This window comes from Mobula birostris, chromosome 28, assembly GCF_030028105.1.
Source record: "Mobula birostris isolate sMobBir1 chromosome 28, sMobBir1.hap1, whole genome shotgun sequence".
In the NCBI taxonomy this organism is placed as follows: Eukaryota; Metazoa; Chordata; class Chondrichthyes; order Myliobatiformes; family Myliobatidae; genus Mobula; species Mobula birostris.
In genome coordinates this window covers 11,420,213-11,438,400 of record NC_092397.1, presented here as the reverse complement: position 1 = coordinate 11,438,400, position 18,188 = coordinate 11,420,213, and the positions used below count along the sequence as shown (strand labels likewise).

Here is an 18,188-nt window from a genome sequence, read left to right as displayed (position 1 = left end):
GAGAGCGTTCTTGATGTGTGTGAGGCTAGGGTGTGGCGCACATACAGGAGTCACTGGATCGTGTTTTAAAAATGGAATTCCCTTTTTAGATTGGGTAAGGACAAAAGTCAGAATGGGCCGCGATGCTGCCCGCAGTTGAATAGCCAGCCAGACTAACTAACTACGCATATGGGCGAAGAATGGCTGCTTGGAGGGCGGAATTCACTCCCCGTCGAGAGTCAGCATCTTTAGGAAAGGAGGGCGAGAAGCCCGGCAAAGAAATAACTTTCTGCAGTTTAACAGATTGCTCGGTAAAGGTTGGCAGAGGATTTGCTCTGAGTACAGAGGGTAAAATCGAGAGCTTCTCTTTTACAGACTGTACAAAGAGAGACTGAGCCAGGTGGAAGCCAAGCTGGACGAGGTGATCGCAGGGAAAGCAACTGAGTACTTGGAGCCCCTGGCTGTCCTGCAGAAGAACATGAAAATCAGAACTGAGGTAGCAGGTAAACAGAGGCACCTCTGAGTTAACCTCACACCTACTGTACGGGCCTGTCAAGTTGAGTACTGTGTGTCAGTGAGGATAGGGGGTAATTTTAGGCGTGGCCAGTTGACGCTTTAACTCATCTGACAGAGCAAACTTAAGTGGTTAAAGCAAGCAGATTATGTGTAATCAAAAAAAATGTGGTGCATAGAATCACTGAGTCTGTGTCCATTTTTTTTAAAGATCAATTGCATTGTTCCCATCCCCCTGCTCTTACCCACTTATTCCTGTAGCTGGGGCAGAGTAGTTTAGTGAAATTCTTAGTTTCTCTGTTCGATGCTTATTTATAAAGCCCAGGATTAGTACACGCTTCAGCAGTCCTGCTACCTTCAAAGTTTATGCACAATTACTACTGGATTTTTTTTGTTCTCAATACTAATACCTAATGTGCGTGGTTTTTCTGCCTACCTGACTGAATCACTTTGCATTTTTTAATGTTGAATTTCTTCCACCATGTCTCTGCGCATCCCATCAACTTGCGTGCATCCACTTAAAATCTTCTTTCATCGGACACTTGGCTTTTAGGTTTTGTATCGCTCGGGTAGTATTAAAAATTTATCCCTTGTACACCAATCCCATCTCCTATCAACGTGTATCACAAATAATGCAAACCTTGTCGCACACCTCCCTTCAGTCAAAACAAAATCCACGTTGTTCCCTAATCCTAGGGCAATGTTGCTTGTTATCCCAAACAAGAGAAAGTCTGTAGATGTTGGAAATCAAAGTGCTAGAGGAATGCAGCAGGATGGGCAGCATCTGTGGAAAAGAGTATAGTCGATGTTTTGGGTCAAGACCCTTCATCAGGACTGGAAAAAAGAGATTCAAAGTCAGGATAAGAAGGTGAGGGGAAGGGTAGAAAGAGGTACTAGGTGACAGGTGAAACCAGGAGAGGGGGAAGGGTGAAGTTGATTGGTGAAAGAGATAGAGATTGCTGAAGAAGGGGGATTCTGATCGGAGAGGACAGAAGACCCATGGAAGGAAGGGAAGGGGGAGGAGCACCAGAGATGGGTGATGGGCAGGTGAGAGAGGGAAACAGGAATGGGGAATGGTGAAGGAGAGAGGAGAGGGGGAAATGGCAGAAGTTGGAGAAATTGATGTCTGTGCCATCAGGTTGGAGGCTACCCAGGTGTTGTGTGTATTGCTTATTATCCACAGGTTTTTGTTTGCTAACAAGGCTATTCTGTGGTACTTCCATCAAATACTCACCATCAGCTGCCTCGTCCTCAACACCTTTCAAGAAGGCCATCAAGAGAAAAACTTAAACGATCAGACATGGTTTGTCATTAATAAAGTTTCGGCCTTCTTTCCTTTTCAGGTCCGCATTTATTTACAACCCACTGTAGTTTGGGGGACTGCTTTGTCTAGCTCCTTCACACCATCCACCACAAGCGGGACTTCCCAGTGACAAAACATTTTAATTCTGATTCCCATTCATTGATCGATGTCTTCCTCTTATGCCAAGATGAGGCCACCCTCAGGGTGGAGAAGTGACGCCTTATATTCCATCTGCATACCCTCCAACTAGATGGCACGAATATTGATTTCTCCTTCCGGTAATCAAACTGTACCCACCTTCCCTATTCCCCACTCTGACTTTTACTACTTCTCATCTGCCTATTACTTCCCCTGGGTCGCCCCCCCCGCCCCCACTTCCTTTCTCCTATGGTCCATTTTCCTCAATAGGTACATTTATTATCAGAGAAATGTATACAGTATACATCCTGAAATTCTTTTTCTTCGCAAACACCCACGAAAACAGAGGAGTGCCCCAAAGAATGAATGACAGTTAAATGTTAGAACCCCAAACCCCCCCAGCTCCCCCCACCCACGCACAAGCAGCAGCAAAGCAACGACCCCTCTCCCCCACCCCCACCAGCAAAAAAGCATCGGCACCCCCCATCGAGCACTCAAGCGTGCAGCAAAGCATCAATAAAGACTTGCAATACCCCAAAGGCTACTCATTCACTTGGTAGTTCAACATAGCACAGGCTCTCTCTCCCTAATAAGGAAAAAGAGATGTCCCTGTTTTACAGCGAGAGGGGAGACATAACAAAACAACTTGCTCTCCTATCAGATTCCTTCCTCTCCAGCCCTTGACCTTTCCCACCCACCTGGCTTCACCCATCACTTTACAGTTAGCCTTCTCCTCCCCATCTCCTTTTTATTCTGCTGTCTTCCCCCTCCCTCTCAGTCCTGAAGAGGGGTCTCAGCCCGAAACGTCAACTTCATTTATTTCCATAGATGCCACCTGACCTGCTGAGTTCCTCCAGCATTTTGTGCGTGTTGCTTTTATTTATGTCTGTTAGTTTTACATAAACTATTATAACTAAGCCACATGATATTCCCAGGAACTTCCCAGAAAGTGGCATTTTCTGCTCAATCCATTTCGTTCCCCGGAACTCCATCCAGTAATAGCTTTCCTTGTTGAACAAGAAGCATATAGACAAAGAAAGATCATCCTTGAAGATTTCTTCACTCAACACATTCACTGCCCTATTCACTACGCAGGAAGTTAAAGTTGCATAACGCCACTATTTCATAGCTCTTAGATCTCGTAACTAATTACTTTGCAAGTTATACATCAGTCGCCATCCCACCACTGTACTTGGTAACCTATAAAGTAGACGATATTTGACTCCTTTTACATCAGGGGTTTCGAACTTCCAATACCATTAAGCAAGGGATCCTTGGACCCCAGGTTGGGAGGATTCCAGAGGATTCATGCACTTCTTGCCTAATTCTGTCCTGCCACAAAAGTGAAACTTTATACTTGATATGCAGGCACTTAACCCAGCAATTTATCACTTTTTGTTCTATGGCTCTACCCCTCCCCACCCCACCTTTGTCCTCTCCACTGGTTTACATATTTTCAGTTTGCACTTTGTTTTTCAGTCCATTGGCATCGTAATTCACTCAGCTTTGTCTCCAAGTAAGGATACCTAATGTGAGGGATGGGTTTCTGTAAAAGCTAACGAGACCCGGGCATATTCATGACAAAAGGGGGAAGTGGAAACTGTCCTGACCAATCTGCGTAATCAGAGATTAATGAGGATGGGAGAAGTGAATCCTTCTGGTAGAACTGAATGATTGCTCCTGTCACTATTACTCCTTCCTTTGGAGAATACCGTGTGAATTGGATCATTTGCAGGCGGATTTCTGCAAGTGACAAGAGGGCAGTGCAAGCTGTGCTATCCTATACATTGCCACAACTATAATCAGAATCAGGTTTAATATCACCGCATATGTCATGAAATTTGTTAACTTTGTGGCAACAGTACAATGCAATACATGATAATAGAAAAAACTGGATTACAGTATGTATACATATATTAAATAGTTAAATAAGAAGTGCAAAAAAAATAGAAATAAAAATGTCGTAAGGTAGTGTTCATGGGTTCAATGTCCATTCAGAAATCGGATGGCAGAGGGGAAGAAGCTGTTCCTGAATCATTGAGTGTGAGTCTTCAGGCTCCTGTACCTGCTTCCTGATGGTAGCAATGAGAAGAGGGCATGTCCTGGGTGATGGGGATGGAATCCCTAATGATGGACGCCACCTTTTGAAGCGCTGCTTCGTGAAGACATTATATACTTGTGAGGCATGGTAGCGTAGTGGTTAGCAAAACGCTTCACAGTACCAGTGACCTAGATTCAACTCACGCTGCCACCTGTAGATTTTCCCCAAGACTGTGTGGGTTTCCTCTGGTGCCCCAGTTTCCCACCCACAGTCCAAAGGTGTACCGTCTGGTAGGTTAATTGTAAATTGCCTGTGGACTAAATGGAGGGATTGCGGGGTGCCGTTGCTCGAAGGGCCTACTCCATGCTGTATCTCAATAAATAAATAAACCACTAACATGAATCGCAAAGTTTGATATTGGGTGGTACGGGAGCATAGTGGTTAGTGCCACGCTTTACAGTACAGACGACGGGTTCAAATCCCACCACTGTCTCTAAGGAGTTTGTACGTTCTCTCCGGGTGCTCTGGTTTCTTCCCCCAGCCCAAAGACGTAGGGTTGGTAAGTTGATTGATCATTGTAAATTGTTCCATGATTAGGCTGCACTTAAATTGGGGGTGGCTGGTCAGCACAGCTATAAGGGCCTATTTCACGCTGTTTCTGGATGGTTGGTTGGGGGTGATTGTGTGGGCTCAGCATGCTGCCGTGAGGAGAGACTAACCTTTTCCTAATTCTGCATCGGACAGGTGTATATAAAGATCTGTGTTTGGAGGTGATCAGAAATAGGTACGAATGTGAACTGCAAGGAGCCCGGCAACATGGGGAGGTAAGCAAGCCGTACCAGCTCTTTTGTTTTAATATTCTTGTTTTGTTTAGGGCATTGATGAGAGAGATTTGTTGACCATGCATAAATGGAAATTTTATTTCTCTTCTTCCAACAACAAACCCACTCTGCTCTATGTAGTTTCCCAACTGAGGTTACCTAGAATATCATTAGAGTGCATTTCCTCAACACCATCAATGTAATACCATATCAAAAAATGCTTTGGAGAAGTGAAGTAAAGGATTTGGGCTGGGCAGCTTATGTAACATAGTCAGGCCAGGCCCTGAAGAGGTACCCCTCAATTGCCCCCTGATAGTACCTGGGTAGTCCCTAACGCACGCACACACACACACACCGTGTAATTGTCTTGCCTATTCTATCTGCTCTCTGTCTGAATTGCTTCACAAAGGGCTAATTTCTCTCTCTATTTCCATGGTGCATTCAGAGTGAGAAGCTGCTGTTGTTTGATAATATGCAGAATGAGCTACTGGAAAGAATTCAGCGACTGGAAGAGGACAAGCAGAGTATAGACATCACCTCCGGTCAGTGTTTTCACCTTTTTCCTCTCCTAAGTTCAGCATGTTGGCTCTGATCGGGCAGGAGCTCAAAGAGAATCTGCCATTTTGACTGTGTGATTATCCTTCAGTGAGTGCTGGAAAGGTAGTGCAGTGTCCTTCAGAAGTCAGATCTTCCTCTGCTCCTCCAAAGACCACCCGCGCTGTCGATTATAACAAGGTCCTATCATTTTCTCACCCAAAGGCATTGAGACTAATTGTAACTTCCTTGCTCTGATCCATTTTGAACTCGGGGAAACTCTGATGTTGAAAGTTGGACTGACTGAACCAGGATGAAAGCCAGTATTAACTATGGTTTGCAGTGTGCAGTTCAGACCTGATGTGGCAGGGACAAAGTACGAGCGAAGCGCCAAAGCTGAAGTCAGCTCCAATGTCGGTGAGCTCTCTGAGTGCAGAGAACAGAACCAGACACCTCAAACAGCGCTCTGCGCAGATCAGAGCTTGAGGTGTAAATGAGCAGAGAAGAGCTATCCCTTGGGGTTGGGATTCTGGGAAGGGCCAGAAGAACATAGCTGCCAGATTTGAAAAAAGGCTAAGTTGAAGCCCGATGGCAGAAAGGCAAGCCCTGAATCGCCATCGCCAGTTAAAGCATAACCCTAGCCAAAGAGGCAAGAACCGACCAGCATCTTCGTGCAATAATGCCAAGAATATTATGAGAATGGACGGATGAAGTCCAGAGCTATTCAAGGGACATTAGTAGCTTTTTATTTTTGGAGGTGGAGGTTATAGCGTTCGGTGACACAAAAAGTGCGATGGGCTGAAGCTCTTTCTTTGCCCGGTGTGCACACAGAGCAGGTTCCGGTAATTCTACTCACTTCACCAGTTTCCATTTTCAATAGAATGGTGGAACGAGGAGGCTCGCGGGAAGCGGAGCAAGAAGAAGACCGACACGCTGAAACCAGAAAAGAAGAAGAAGGTGGCGACAGTGTCTGATATCCTTTCACGCCCGCTGTGCTTCTTCGCATTTCTAAAGTAGCAGTCAGTTTGTGAAATATAGCTGCTCGTGGCTGAGGTCCATCGTATTACCCTCCTCCCCCAGTGATCTGCACCCTTCATCTGGAACTTGGTACCACAAGGAGTACAGGGAGATCACAATAGAAAGGTAGGCTGATGAAGTGAAGGGGGCTGTGAATGAGATTTTTTTTGGGAGAAGAGATGTGTCAGGGAGCAGCTGATACGATTTAACAGCTTTTGTAAATGTTTCGTTGAGTGTGTAGTGCAGTTGTATATCATAAGGCTCAGCAACACCCATACAGTTTCAGTCCTGGTGTCCCAAAGCTGGAGAAATTCATCCTCTCAGTGCTTCCTCCTTTCCTGATGCCATCAAGCTCCCTGGTAATCCTTCACCATCGTCTCCAAAGGGGTATGCCATCTATCCTCCATCTACTGTCGGTAAGGAGTTTGGTCGTTCTCCGACAGGGTGGGTTTCCTTTTGGTGCTCCCATTCCAAAGATATAGGGGTTAGCTGATTGCAACATTCATGAAATGTTGGAGGAACTCAGCATCAATGGAAAAGAGTAAGCAGTCGACGTTTCGGGCTCAGAACCTTCTTCAGGACACTTTTGTATGTGTGTTGCTTTGGATTTCTAGCATCTGCAGATTATCTGATGTTAAGGTTAGCTGGTCACATGGGTGTAATTGGGTGGCGTGGGCTCATTGGGCCCAAAGGCCCTGCTACTGTGCAGTATCTCTGAATAAATAACTATATCCAAAGATCTAACCAATATTTCCAGGGAAGAATTGAGGAACTGATTTAATTCAATTCCAATCCACTGAACTTTGCATTGAATGTCCACCGAGCAGCAGATTTGTGACTTTACCAAATCTAGATTGAGTTCCGGGGTAGCGGGGTGGAGATATGTCTCTACCAAAGGAAGTGTGAGGCGTTCCTTCCCTCCACTAGCCTGCAGGTCACCCTGCAAGATGTAGCACCTGCTTAAAGAAGGCAATGGCAAACCACTTCTGTAGAAGAAGTTGCCAATTTGCCAAGAACAGTCATGGTCATGGGACTATGATCGGCCACGTCACACACATAATGAATGGATTGAGTTCCATTTGGAATGATGTGGAATGGGAGCTGCAGAGACAATGGGAGCAAAACTCAGTCGGGAATGGGAGTAAAACCTCACAGATACTGGGAAATGGAAACCAAACCAGGACCATGAGACAGTGAGTGAGACAACATCCATGATTTCCAAAAGAGTCGTAGTTTGAGATCAAAACAGCAGAACTAGTAGAATGTGAGGGAGAAAAGAAAAAGGGTTCTGAAAGAGAAGTGGAGCAAACGTCTGTGTTAGGGTTCAGATCAAAGTAGTCTGAGTAAACATTTTATTTTGGATGTTGGAGACAAAGGAACAAACTGAATGTATAAAGCATGCGGAAAATGAAAGAGGCTAGTTACCTACATCCCTTTTTGGGACCCAAGGGGTCCAGAATGCGCTGTTGGAAAATGAGGTTCTGTTCCTTGAACTCCCACTGTGCATTTTTGTAATGGTGTAGGAGGCAGGAGACAGATCAGAGTTGGGAGTATTATAGATGACTGGAAGCTCAGGATCACCCAGAGGTGTTCTGAAAGGTGCTTGATTTCTCCAGTGTAGAAGAGATCACATTGTAACCAGCAGGTAATGGAAGTGCAAATGAATTTCTAGTATATCTGGAAATAATGTTTTATCTGTTTATTTATTTATTGAGATACAGCACAGAATTGGCCCTTCTGACCCTTTGAGCCATGCCAGCAAACGATCCCCTGGCTTAACCCTAGCTTAGTCACGGGACAACTTACAATGACCAATAAACCTACCAACCAGTACATGTTTGGATTGTGGGAGGAAACCAGAGCTCCTGGAGAAAATCCACGCGGTTATGGGGGGAACGTACAAATTCGCACGTGCAGCGGTGAGAATTGAACCTGGGTCGCTGTTATTGTAAGGCATTATGCTAACCCATATGCTACTGTGTCGTTTTGGATCCTTGGATATACTTGTTTATTTCGGGACTTGCTTACTTACTGCCATTTCACCATTTATGTAGGGTAACAGGCCCTTCCAGCTCAAAGAGTCTACACTGCCAAATTGCTCCTGCGTGACCAATTAACCTACTAACTCATGTGTCTTTGGAACGTGGGAGGACACCCACACGGTCACGGGAAGAACATGCACATTCCTTATGGACAGCGGGGGAATTGAACCCAGGCCGCTGATGTTGTAATAACATTACACTAACAGTGCGTGGTGGAAAGGAAGGAGGTAAAAGACAAGTGCTGCTTTGCCTGTGGTTGCAAGGGGAAATACCACAAACGATTGGGTGGAGGTGGAAGAGCAAAGCAGGGAGTCACAGGGTTTGCCTTCAGAATGTTGAATGTCGATAATATTGCTGGCTGAATCCTGGTGGAGGTAGCAGAAATTATAGAGCATAATCCGTTGATACCGGCGGGGGGCGGAGTGGGTGGGTTGTGAGGTTAGGTCAAAGGAAGCCCCTTGTTCTGGCAGGGAGGAGAAGTACAGGAAATTGAGGAGGCACAGTTTGGTGCCCTGTGTCAATTACCAGAAGAGAGAAAAGTTTGGTTAAGGTAAAAGGAAGACGTCTCAAAGTCTTTTCATCAGTGTAGATATGACAGAGAAACTGAGGGGTTCTTGCAGGAAGCAGAGCAGGATGGGGTGTGGTTCGCAGCTGCGTGAGTCGGTGGGCCCATGGGTATCCGAAGCCAACTCTTCGCCTGAGATGGATTTTAAGAAAAGAATGAGATATGGACCATGCAAAAGTGAAAGTTGGGGGAAAGATGCTTGAGTTTTGAGCTCTGTATTAGTGAAGGGAGCAGTGGGAAAGGGACAGAATAAGACCAAGATAATGTATTCCACAAAGAGACAGGTTGCCCTGTGAAATCTTATAGTTACATCTTTAACTTGGAGATGGTGAGTGGGTTGTAGTTCAATTAAAGAATTAATGTGTGGTGGAGGAGAGGTCGAGTCTCTGTATAAGGAAGAAGTAGAAGGGTCCTCAGATCAGTTTTGCATATTTAGACAATTTGAGAGCGATTATACCTGGGTTAGCTTGGGAGAAGAGGTGCTGGTGTTTTTGAATCAGAGATTGGGTCTTTTTGTGTGATTGGGAATTTGATAGTCAAGTCTGTGCAAGACTTTACATGTCAGCTGAGTGAGGTGGAAGACTCAAGCCTCCCTTCTGCGTGTTTGAGCACATTAGGAGAAAGGTGTAATGTGCCAAGCCCTGATGAAATGTTGAACTCTGGAGTGAAGGTAAAGTTCCTTATAGCCGCTACTCAAAAGATCAGTGGGATTCCTTACTGCTGACCTTGCTAATGCTGGGAAAACAGTTTGACTCATCTTCACTGTATTGCTGTGGGAGCCTTCTATATGTAAACTGGCCAGAGCGTTTTCACGTTGCAGCGATGGCTGCACGTCTCAGGCACTTCATCGGCTGTGAGGCACTCTGGCAATTCAGAGGGAATGAAAGGTGGAATATGAATGATCATTTCTGCCTTGTTCTGTGTGTCAGCTGTTGGCTACACGATGTTGGACCTCCGATAGAGTCCTGCGGGCAAAATCTTCCAATTTATTTTAAAAAATTAAATGACAGTGTGCCTCAGAATAAAGATATCCCAGCAGAGGGACTGGTAAAGCTAGTGGACTAATTATCTCTTGCTTTTCTACAGGTTGTCATATTTGCTGGCTATTCCTGCTTTCCTACAGGTTGGTCCGGGTTGCGGCATTGGGTTTATTTTGCAGCTGGGCCAAATTGGAGAGGTCGGCTCCAGGCTGAATCGAGGTAGCGGGGTCCAGGCCCCAGACTTAACCCCATGTTTGGTCGATGATCTATGCACCAGGCCAGATTGAAAAGATCAGGGTGTCAGGACCCAGGATGAGGGTTGGGCCTACTCAGCTCGCTGCTGGCTCTGTACCGAACTCAGGGACTGTGGACGGACTCTCTTTGTGGACTTTAGTTCAGAACGCTATTTGCTTGTATTTATTGTTTGCGTGATTTTTTTTCTCTGCACATTGGGCGTTTGGTCTTTTTTTTAAATGGGTTCTTTTGGCCTTCTTTGTTTCGTGGCTGCATGTTAGGAGATGAATCTCTAGGTAGTATTAAATACATACTTTGATAATAAATGTACTTTGAACTTTACTGGAGATGGTGTGAAACCAGGGGAAGGAGGTGAAGGTATCAAAGTGCTCTGTACTTTGATACAGCCCACCAGCCCTGTGAGTCTTGACTTCCACTGTCTTTCACTTTCCAAAACTAGGTTAACATTATACAATCTGATGTTGTTAGTGCTGTCTTCCTTTCTACAAACTGGGTGCCCCGTTTTTCTGCAAAGTGAGTAGAAGAATGAATCTAATTATTTATGTGAGGCTGGGTATAATTTCATCCTCACTGGCATTCCTTGGGGTGTTACTTGCCCTCTTTTTCAGGTGGTAATGTAAAGAGTATTCCTAGACATAAAAGCATAACATCCTCTGGATTTCATTCCTTAACGCTGGAGCACGTCCATATATAGTCTACATGTTACGAGATATTGATATTTTGGAGGACTGGGCTGCCATCAAAAAGGTAAAATTTGCTCCTGACCTTCGGGATACAGCTTCCCCATCAGTATTTGTCTTCTGCTCCCTAACTGTGCTTGGCATTCTCTAAAGTATCTTCCATTTCTTTGACACTAACTGTTCACATTATCCCCACTCAGTTTCTTTGCTCCCTCTGTGGTTTTGGTAAAACAAGCTCCCTCTGGTCTCAAACCCTCACTGAGTTGCCAGCCCAGCAATCCGTGCTGTGTCGGTCCCTCACAGACCTAAGTTTCCTAAGCCTCTCCAGTTCTTTCTATTCTCCCATCCTCAGCACTCACTCTCTTTCTTCTGTGGAAATGTCAACAACCTGGGGCAAAAACTCATTTCCCTCTGCACAAGTGTTATCTGACATAGATATTTCCAATTTTTTTTTTCTTCTTCTCGCAAGCATTAAGTCAGCTGGGTCAGCTTCCTTAGCTTTAAGGCAGAGAGTTAACCGATCTATGGGGTATGGGTGAACTTGCACTTACCAGGCACTGCCACTGTAACCTGCCTTGCTGCGGTATGTCCACACAAATTCTCAGCTATCACCATACGTGATGTGAGGAGTCCAGGGATTTCTGACTTGTACAACAAGCTTCAGTGCAATGCTCTGTTGTCTACCCAGACATGCACAGACGTCGGGCTTCATTTCTTTCTGTGGGATAATACGTGGAGCTAGACTGGTAGAGCTGGTGACGGGTACTTGCAGTCACGTGGACAGATCACGACGTTTACTCCATTACATGGCGAACTGAGGCTGCGGGCCTGCTCCGGGCTTCGTGTCTGAGGACTCACTTTCATTCTAAATGCTATTTGCTTACTTTTATTGTTTGCACGATTTGTGTTTTTTTTTTCTCTTTCTCTGTCTACACATTGAGTGTTTTTCGGTCTTTTAATGGGCTCTTTTGGGTTTCTTTGTTTTGTGGCTGCTTGTAGGGAGAGAAATCTCAAACTTTTATACGTTATACGTACTTCGATAGTAAATGTATTTTGAACTGCATTGCAACGCTCTTTTAAAAGAATTTTGGTCTTAATAGGAGCCCTTTTCTGTCTTTGTGTATTGTGGGAAGGTCGACCTCCATTCTATCCTTTTTCATTTTCCCTTGCTTTTTAGACGGACATTTCAGAGAGATGCAGTGAGGGCTAGAGTTAAAGGTTATGCAGAGGAAGGTTGTAAGACTGTAAGATATAGGTGCAAAATTAGGCCATTTGCTCCAATGAGTCTGCTCCACTATGTCTGATTCATTTTCTCTCTCAGTCCCAATCTCCTGCCTTCTCCCCATATCCCTTCATGCCCTGACTAATCAAGAGTCTGTCAACCTCTGCCTAAGTGTACCCAATGATGTGACATTGAATTCCACAGATTCACCACCCCTGGCTAAAGAAATTCTTCCTCATCTCTGTTCTAAATGGAGACCCCTCTATTCTGAGGCTGTGTCCTCTGGTCTTAGGCTCCCCCCACCACAGGGAACACCTTCTCCACATCGGCTCTGTCGAAGCCTTGTGGTTTCTTAGTTGGCGGATTGTTTGTCCTGGGTTGAATACCAGTTGTGTCTGCAAGCCACTGAGAGTGTGAGGGGGTTTGATGCATATCTGTCAGTGCCGATGAATGGAACAATGTCGTAAATCTCCTCTTTGCCTTGCAGGCGAAAGCAGTCATCAGTCAGCAGAAAAGAAAGTCAGATGGTGAGTGAAGGGTGTCAGTGAATGTGCGAACTGGGTGGTTGGAGACCATTCCGTATCAGCATGGATAAGTTAGTCTTTGTTTGTTTACTTCCTAGGTACTGGTTCTGACGCAGCCCACGGTAAGAAGGCAAAAGTTTCGGCACAGCTCTTAAGTGACTCGGGTAAGTTGTTCTCACACTGTAACTAATAAAGAATCCTCTTTTCATGTAGAGTCACTTCACTATGCTGTATGCAGAAGGAGCCATGTATACCAATCACATTTACCATAACTTGATCTATAGCCTTCAATGCCCTGGTAATTCAAGTGCTAGATACTTCTTAAATGTGATGATCTACACCACCCACCCCAACGGTGAGGTCAGTTCATCACCACCTGGGTAAAAAAACTCTTGAGTCCACTCTAAACCCCTTACCCTTTACCCCAACTGAACTATCTTCTAGCTTTAGACAACTCCACTATGATTAAAAGGTTCCTGCTGTCTACCCTCATAATTCGGTACAATCTCAGAGATCACCACCACTCAGGCCATGCTCTCTTCTCGCTGCTGCCATCAGGTAGAAGGTACAAGAGCCTCAGGACTCACACAACCAGGTTCAGGAACAGTTACTACCCCACAACCATCAGGCTCTTGAACAAAAGTGGATAAGTACACTCATTCTACTTCCGGCGTTCCCACAACCGAAGGTCTCACTTTAAAGTTGCTGGTGAACGCAGCAGGCCAGGCAGCATCTCTAGGAAGAGGTGCAGTCGACGTTTCATGCCGAGACCCTTCGTCAGGACTAACTGACGAAGGGTCTCGGCCTGAAACGTCGACTGCACCTCTTCCTAGAGATGCTGCCTGGCCTGCTGCGTTCACCAGCAACTTTTATGTGTGTTGCTTGAATTTCCAGCATCTGCAGAATTCCTGTTGTCTCACTTTAAGGACTCTTTATCTTGTTATTTTATGCTCTGGTTATTTTCTGCTATTTATTTATATTTGCATTTGCACGGTTTCTTGTGATCCTGTTTCTTGTTGCTGTTCTATAGATTTGCTGAGTATGCCCATAGGAAGAAGAATCTGGGGGTTGTATGTGGTGACATGTATCTACTCTGATAATAAATTTTACTTTGAACTTTGTATAGTTCGATCTGCTCCCCCTCTCTTCCCCAATCTCCACTGCCTCAGGCAAACCAAACCCACCCTAAACAATCTTTCCTCATTGTTCTGCTGACAGTCCTCTGCCCTCTCTCCAATGCGATCACATCCTTCCTGTAATGCACCAACCAGAACTGCACACAGTGCTCCACAAACAAGAAAATATGCGGGTGCTGGAAGTCCAAAGCAACACACACAAAATGCTGGAGGAACTCAGCAGGCTAGGCAGCGTCTATGGAAAAGAGTAAACAGTCAACGATTCGGGCTCAGACCTTTCATCAGGACTGTACTCCAGCTCCAGCTGTGGTCTAATCAATCTTCTTATAGACTGTACCATAACAACCTCCTCACTTGTAGATTCAATGTAACAGCTAAGACCATAAGATAAAGAGGCAGAGTTAGGCCATCTGAACCATCAAGTCTGCTCCGCCATTTCATCATGGTTGATCCACTTTCGCCCTCATCCCCAATCTCCTGTCTTCTCCCCGTGTCCATTCATGCCCTAACTAATCAAGAATCTATCAACCTCTGCCATAAATATACCCAAAGACTTGGCCTCCACAGCTACATGTGACAACAAATTCCACAGATTCACCATTCCTGGCTAAAAAAATTCCTCCTCATTTCCGATCTAAGAGGACCCCCCCCCCCTTTCTATTCTGAGGCTATGTCCTCTGGAGTTAGACTCCCCCCTCCCCTCCCCAATCCCCCCACCACAGGAAACATCCTCTCCACATCCACTCTATCAAGGCCTTTCACCATTCGATAGGTTTCAATGAGGTCAGCCCTCACTCTTCTGAATTCAGTGAATGCAGGCCCACAGCCATCAAATGCTCTTCATATGACCAGCCATTCAATCCTGGAATCATTTTCATGAAGTTGCTTTGAACTCTGTCCAATGTCAGCACATCCTTTCTCAGATAGGGGCCCAAAACTGCTCTCAGTACTCACCAGTGCCTCGTAAAGCCTCAACATTACATCCTTGCTTTTATATTCTAGTCCTCTTGAAATGAATGCTAACATCGCATTTATCTTTCTTACCATTGACTCAACCTGCAAATTAACCTATAGGGAATCAAGCACAATTCCCTTTACTCCTCAGATTTTTGAATTTTGGTCAATGTTAAAATTAGCCTAGACTGGGAGTTCCGAGTATCACTTCAGTCTGTGGTAGGGAAGCCATCGATCATATTTCAGAAGCGTTCCCAAAAAGCTTCACGTTCAAGTCTATTTTGAACTGTTGGCAAAGGGCAAAGCCACACAAGCACATCTGGCGAACATCATTTTGGTAGTGGTGCTGGTAAGCTGGGCGACCTGGGAAAGGTTAACCTGCACCCTTTTGTGTTGGTGTTGGACTGTCTTTAGAATTCAGCTGAAGGGGTTCATTCCCTCAGAGCTCCTCCAGATTCCCAGAGTGGGACTTAAACACAACGGTCTCTGGAGAGGGCTCTCCAGTAGACAGTGCTTGGTTGTAACAGATGCTAATTTTGCATGGTAGTCAAAATTGATTTTACAAAACTGAAAATGAATCTGAGTTCACAAAAGAGATGAAAAGCTTGTGTAACAAGTCTGATTTCTTTTTTCCTCACCAAACCCTGGCCCAAACAGTGCTGCCCAAGCAGGAGAAGCATTTGTACGTGGCTAAGTGTGAAGATGGCAGACTGTTTTACGAGGGAGACTGGTACACCAAAGGGCAGAGCATTGTATTGGAAATGAAGGATGAAACGCCCTCGCAGTAAGCATTCTCACACTCTGAATTAACGATGGTGTGTTTCCTATCTCACCCACACTGTAAAAGCGTAGATTGAAGGGGTGCTTCCTGTTATCTTTGCCAAATCTGCAGGTGCGAGGCCGCAAGGGAGGAAGCTGAGAGCGATCCTGTACTTGCCTGACTAATGTACTCACTCAGGCAGCATTTCATGGATTCATTCCCCTCAGGACTGCATTCAGTACAGGAATCTTGGCTGATAGCATCTCCCTCACTAATTTAGGATTAACTAAGTGATGTTACCTAGTGAGAAATTAGCTCATACTGTGTGTGTATTGTGCCCCTGGAGGGGTTAGCCCTTACTTAGCTGTCATAGGAGGCCCTTATCACAATCTCATCTGCGGGCCCAACCTAAGTATGTGAGGCCCATTTCTTCTTCACAATATTCACACTTTGCCTTTTTTCATCTGGAGAAAATCGCTCACTCACAATCCCTCTGTCTCTGCATTGTGGTCAGGTTGGTTTGGATATGAGCTCCGGTTACCGTGCCGTGCACAACAGCTGTCCTAAGTGTGCTGACACTTGTAGGCTGACCCCAGCATGTCCTTGGGTTATATTATTTATTTATTGAGATACAGCGCAGAATAAGCCCTTTGCAGTCCCCCGATTTAACCCTAGCCTAATCACAGGACAATTTACAATGACCAATCAACCTACCAACCGGTATGCCTTTGGACTGTGGGAGGAAACCAGAGCACTCGGAGGAAACCCATGCAGTCACGGGGAGAACGTACAAACTCCTCACAGATGGTGGTGGGAATTGAACCCGGGTCGCTGGTACTGTAAAGTGTTGTGCTAACCACTACACTATCATGCCAGTTGTCAACGCAAATAACTCATTTCACTGTTTGCTTCGATGTACATTTGATTATAAAAATCAATCTGAATCTGACTCACAAAGCTACACAAACTCACCATTTCCTTTTCAATGGACCATCAGCCTTTCTCAGTCACTCTGTGGAACTCCCCTCCCTCAACCTCTGTCCACCTTGTAAACCTTTGACTTCAGATGCCTCATCTAAACTTAATTGTCCCCCTTTCTAGCAGGGGTCTTCACAATGGCAGCATGTCGTTATTAAAGCTGACAGGTTATCCTTTGAATACATGGCCGCGTGCACCACCTTCAGCACAGTGCCGTGGACACAGGCTGTGTGGAGTGAATCAGCTACCTCGTGCTTCTGTTTGTCTTCCCAGTTCCTTGCTGAGGCAATGGGAGTACAGTAATCGGGGTGTCACTGGGCTAGAGAAAAGCCAGCCGTTCCTGATCTGAATGTTGGGCGAAGGTGGTTTGGTGCTTTATGCTGATGTTGCCCATAGTTGCACACCCTGGTGGTTGTGAAGGGTGGCATGGCGCTCTGGTCCACCAGCACTGGGCACTCGAACCCAATGTCCTGCCAGAACAATTCAGGGCCGGTCATGGATTGGGGAGAGGACCACCTGCCCCGTGAGGTGAGGGCTGGGGATCCCCCCAGTTGGGACTTGCACAGTGGACTGCAGGCACGTCAGACAGGCTTGGATCAGCTGGGTCGGCATCCTTGTGACGCGATTCTTTTCTCTTCCCCTCCAGCGCACTGATCACGGCTGTCAGCACGGGAGAAGTCTGGCTCCGCCGTTCCGATGGCAGCAAGACCAAGCTGTACGTTAGCCAGCTTCAAAAAGGGAAATACTCCATCCATAAAGCGTGAACTTCGACACTAACCCTTCGGAGCCCTAAGGGGAGTCTCAATTAATTGCAAAAAAAAAATATATATATCAATTGCTGTATATGAAAAGCACTTCTTGATAAGCAACCTCCTACCCAGGGCTTTATGTGGAAGATTGTTGGGAAGTCGCTATAACGTGCACAGAAGTTGTCAAACCAACGTGGAGATGATACTCTTTGACATCTAGAGTAAAACCTTTGGGCAAACAGCCGGCTTTGGGGAGGCCGGACTAATAGAACTCCCCCCCCGCCCCCCCCCCCCCCCAGTGCCTCCTCTCCAGATTTCCAGCAAGATTCGTGGCGAAGCCAAGAGAATTCTCTAGCACTTTTCCCTTTGGTGACCACCCTGCACTAAGACTCAAATCTGTGTGCGATGTTAGCCACAGAATAAAAGACCCAGTCGGGGCCTGTATCCAGCCGGTGCTTTATGGATTCCAGTTGCACAGTACAGCTCGTCTGTGGGTGGATACAGCCTTCCATCAATTGTACAGCACTTTTTAAAAAAAAAAATGGACTGATCCTATACTGGAGCACTAAAACCATAGAGATCGCGTAGATAAAAAGTTTATTGCAAATCTATCAAAACTTTAAAAAAAAGACATCTATTAAAATAAATATTTGACATTTACGCTGTTCTTGATTGTCATTTTTGATTGGCTGCCTCTTGTGTCTCGTTCTCTTCTCTCAGTCATTCCCAAGTGGAATTCCAACGCATTCCCAATAGCCCAGTGTTAGGGAGGGTAAGATATGGGAGCAGAGTGTGTTGCGCAAGACCGACTTGCATTGCTATTCTTGCCGGCTGCTTAACAACCTTGCAGAGCTGAGTGACACCGCACATCGATTTGGGTGGGGGAGTTTTGAGAGTGCCTGCACCCCAGCACTTCCGAGATGAGGGCAGAGAGGCCTTCAACACGAGTGAGTGAGACAGGTATGTCAGTCAGGCATCTGCAGGGGGATATCCACAA

The 18,188-nt window shown here is 45.7% G+C and overlaps 1 protein-coding gene across 2 annotated transcripts in view; it reads left to right on the top strand.

The window, feature by feature from the left end:
• Positions 1 to 17,851, top strand: part of LOC140189041 (breast cancer metastasis-suppressor 1 homolog) — a 33,066-nt gene extending 15,215 nt beyond the window's left edge. For both annotated transcript variants that reach the window (XM_072245729.1, XM_072245730.1), the window contains exons 4-12: positions 355 to 482; positions 4,719 to 4,798; positions 5,241 to 5,337; positions 6,210 to 6,302; positions 10,871 to 10,935; positions 12,578 to 12,617; positions 12,713 to 12,778; positions 15,362 to 15,488; positions 17,089 to 17,851. In XM_072245729.1, the coding sequence (XP_072101830.1) occupies positions 355 to 482; positions 4,719 to 4,798; positions 5,241 to 5,337; positions 6,210 to 6,302; positions 10,871 to 10,935; positions 12,578 to 12,617; positions 12,713 to 12,778; positions 15,362 to 15,488; positions 17,089 to 17,206 (814 nt within the window). In that variant the 3' untranslated portion in view covers positions 17,207 to 17,851. The remainder of the gene's footprint in view (positions 1 to 354; positions 483 to 4,718; positions 4,799 to 5,240; positions 5,338 to 6,209; positions 6,303 to 10,870; positions 10,936 to 12,577; positions 12,618 to 12,712; positions 12,779 to 15,361; positions 15,489 to 17,088) is intronic.
• The last annotated feature ends 337 nt before the right edge of the window (positions 17,852 to 18,188 follow it).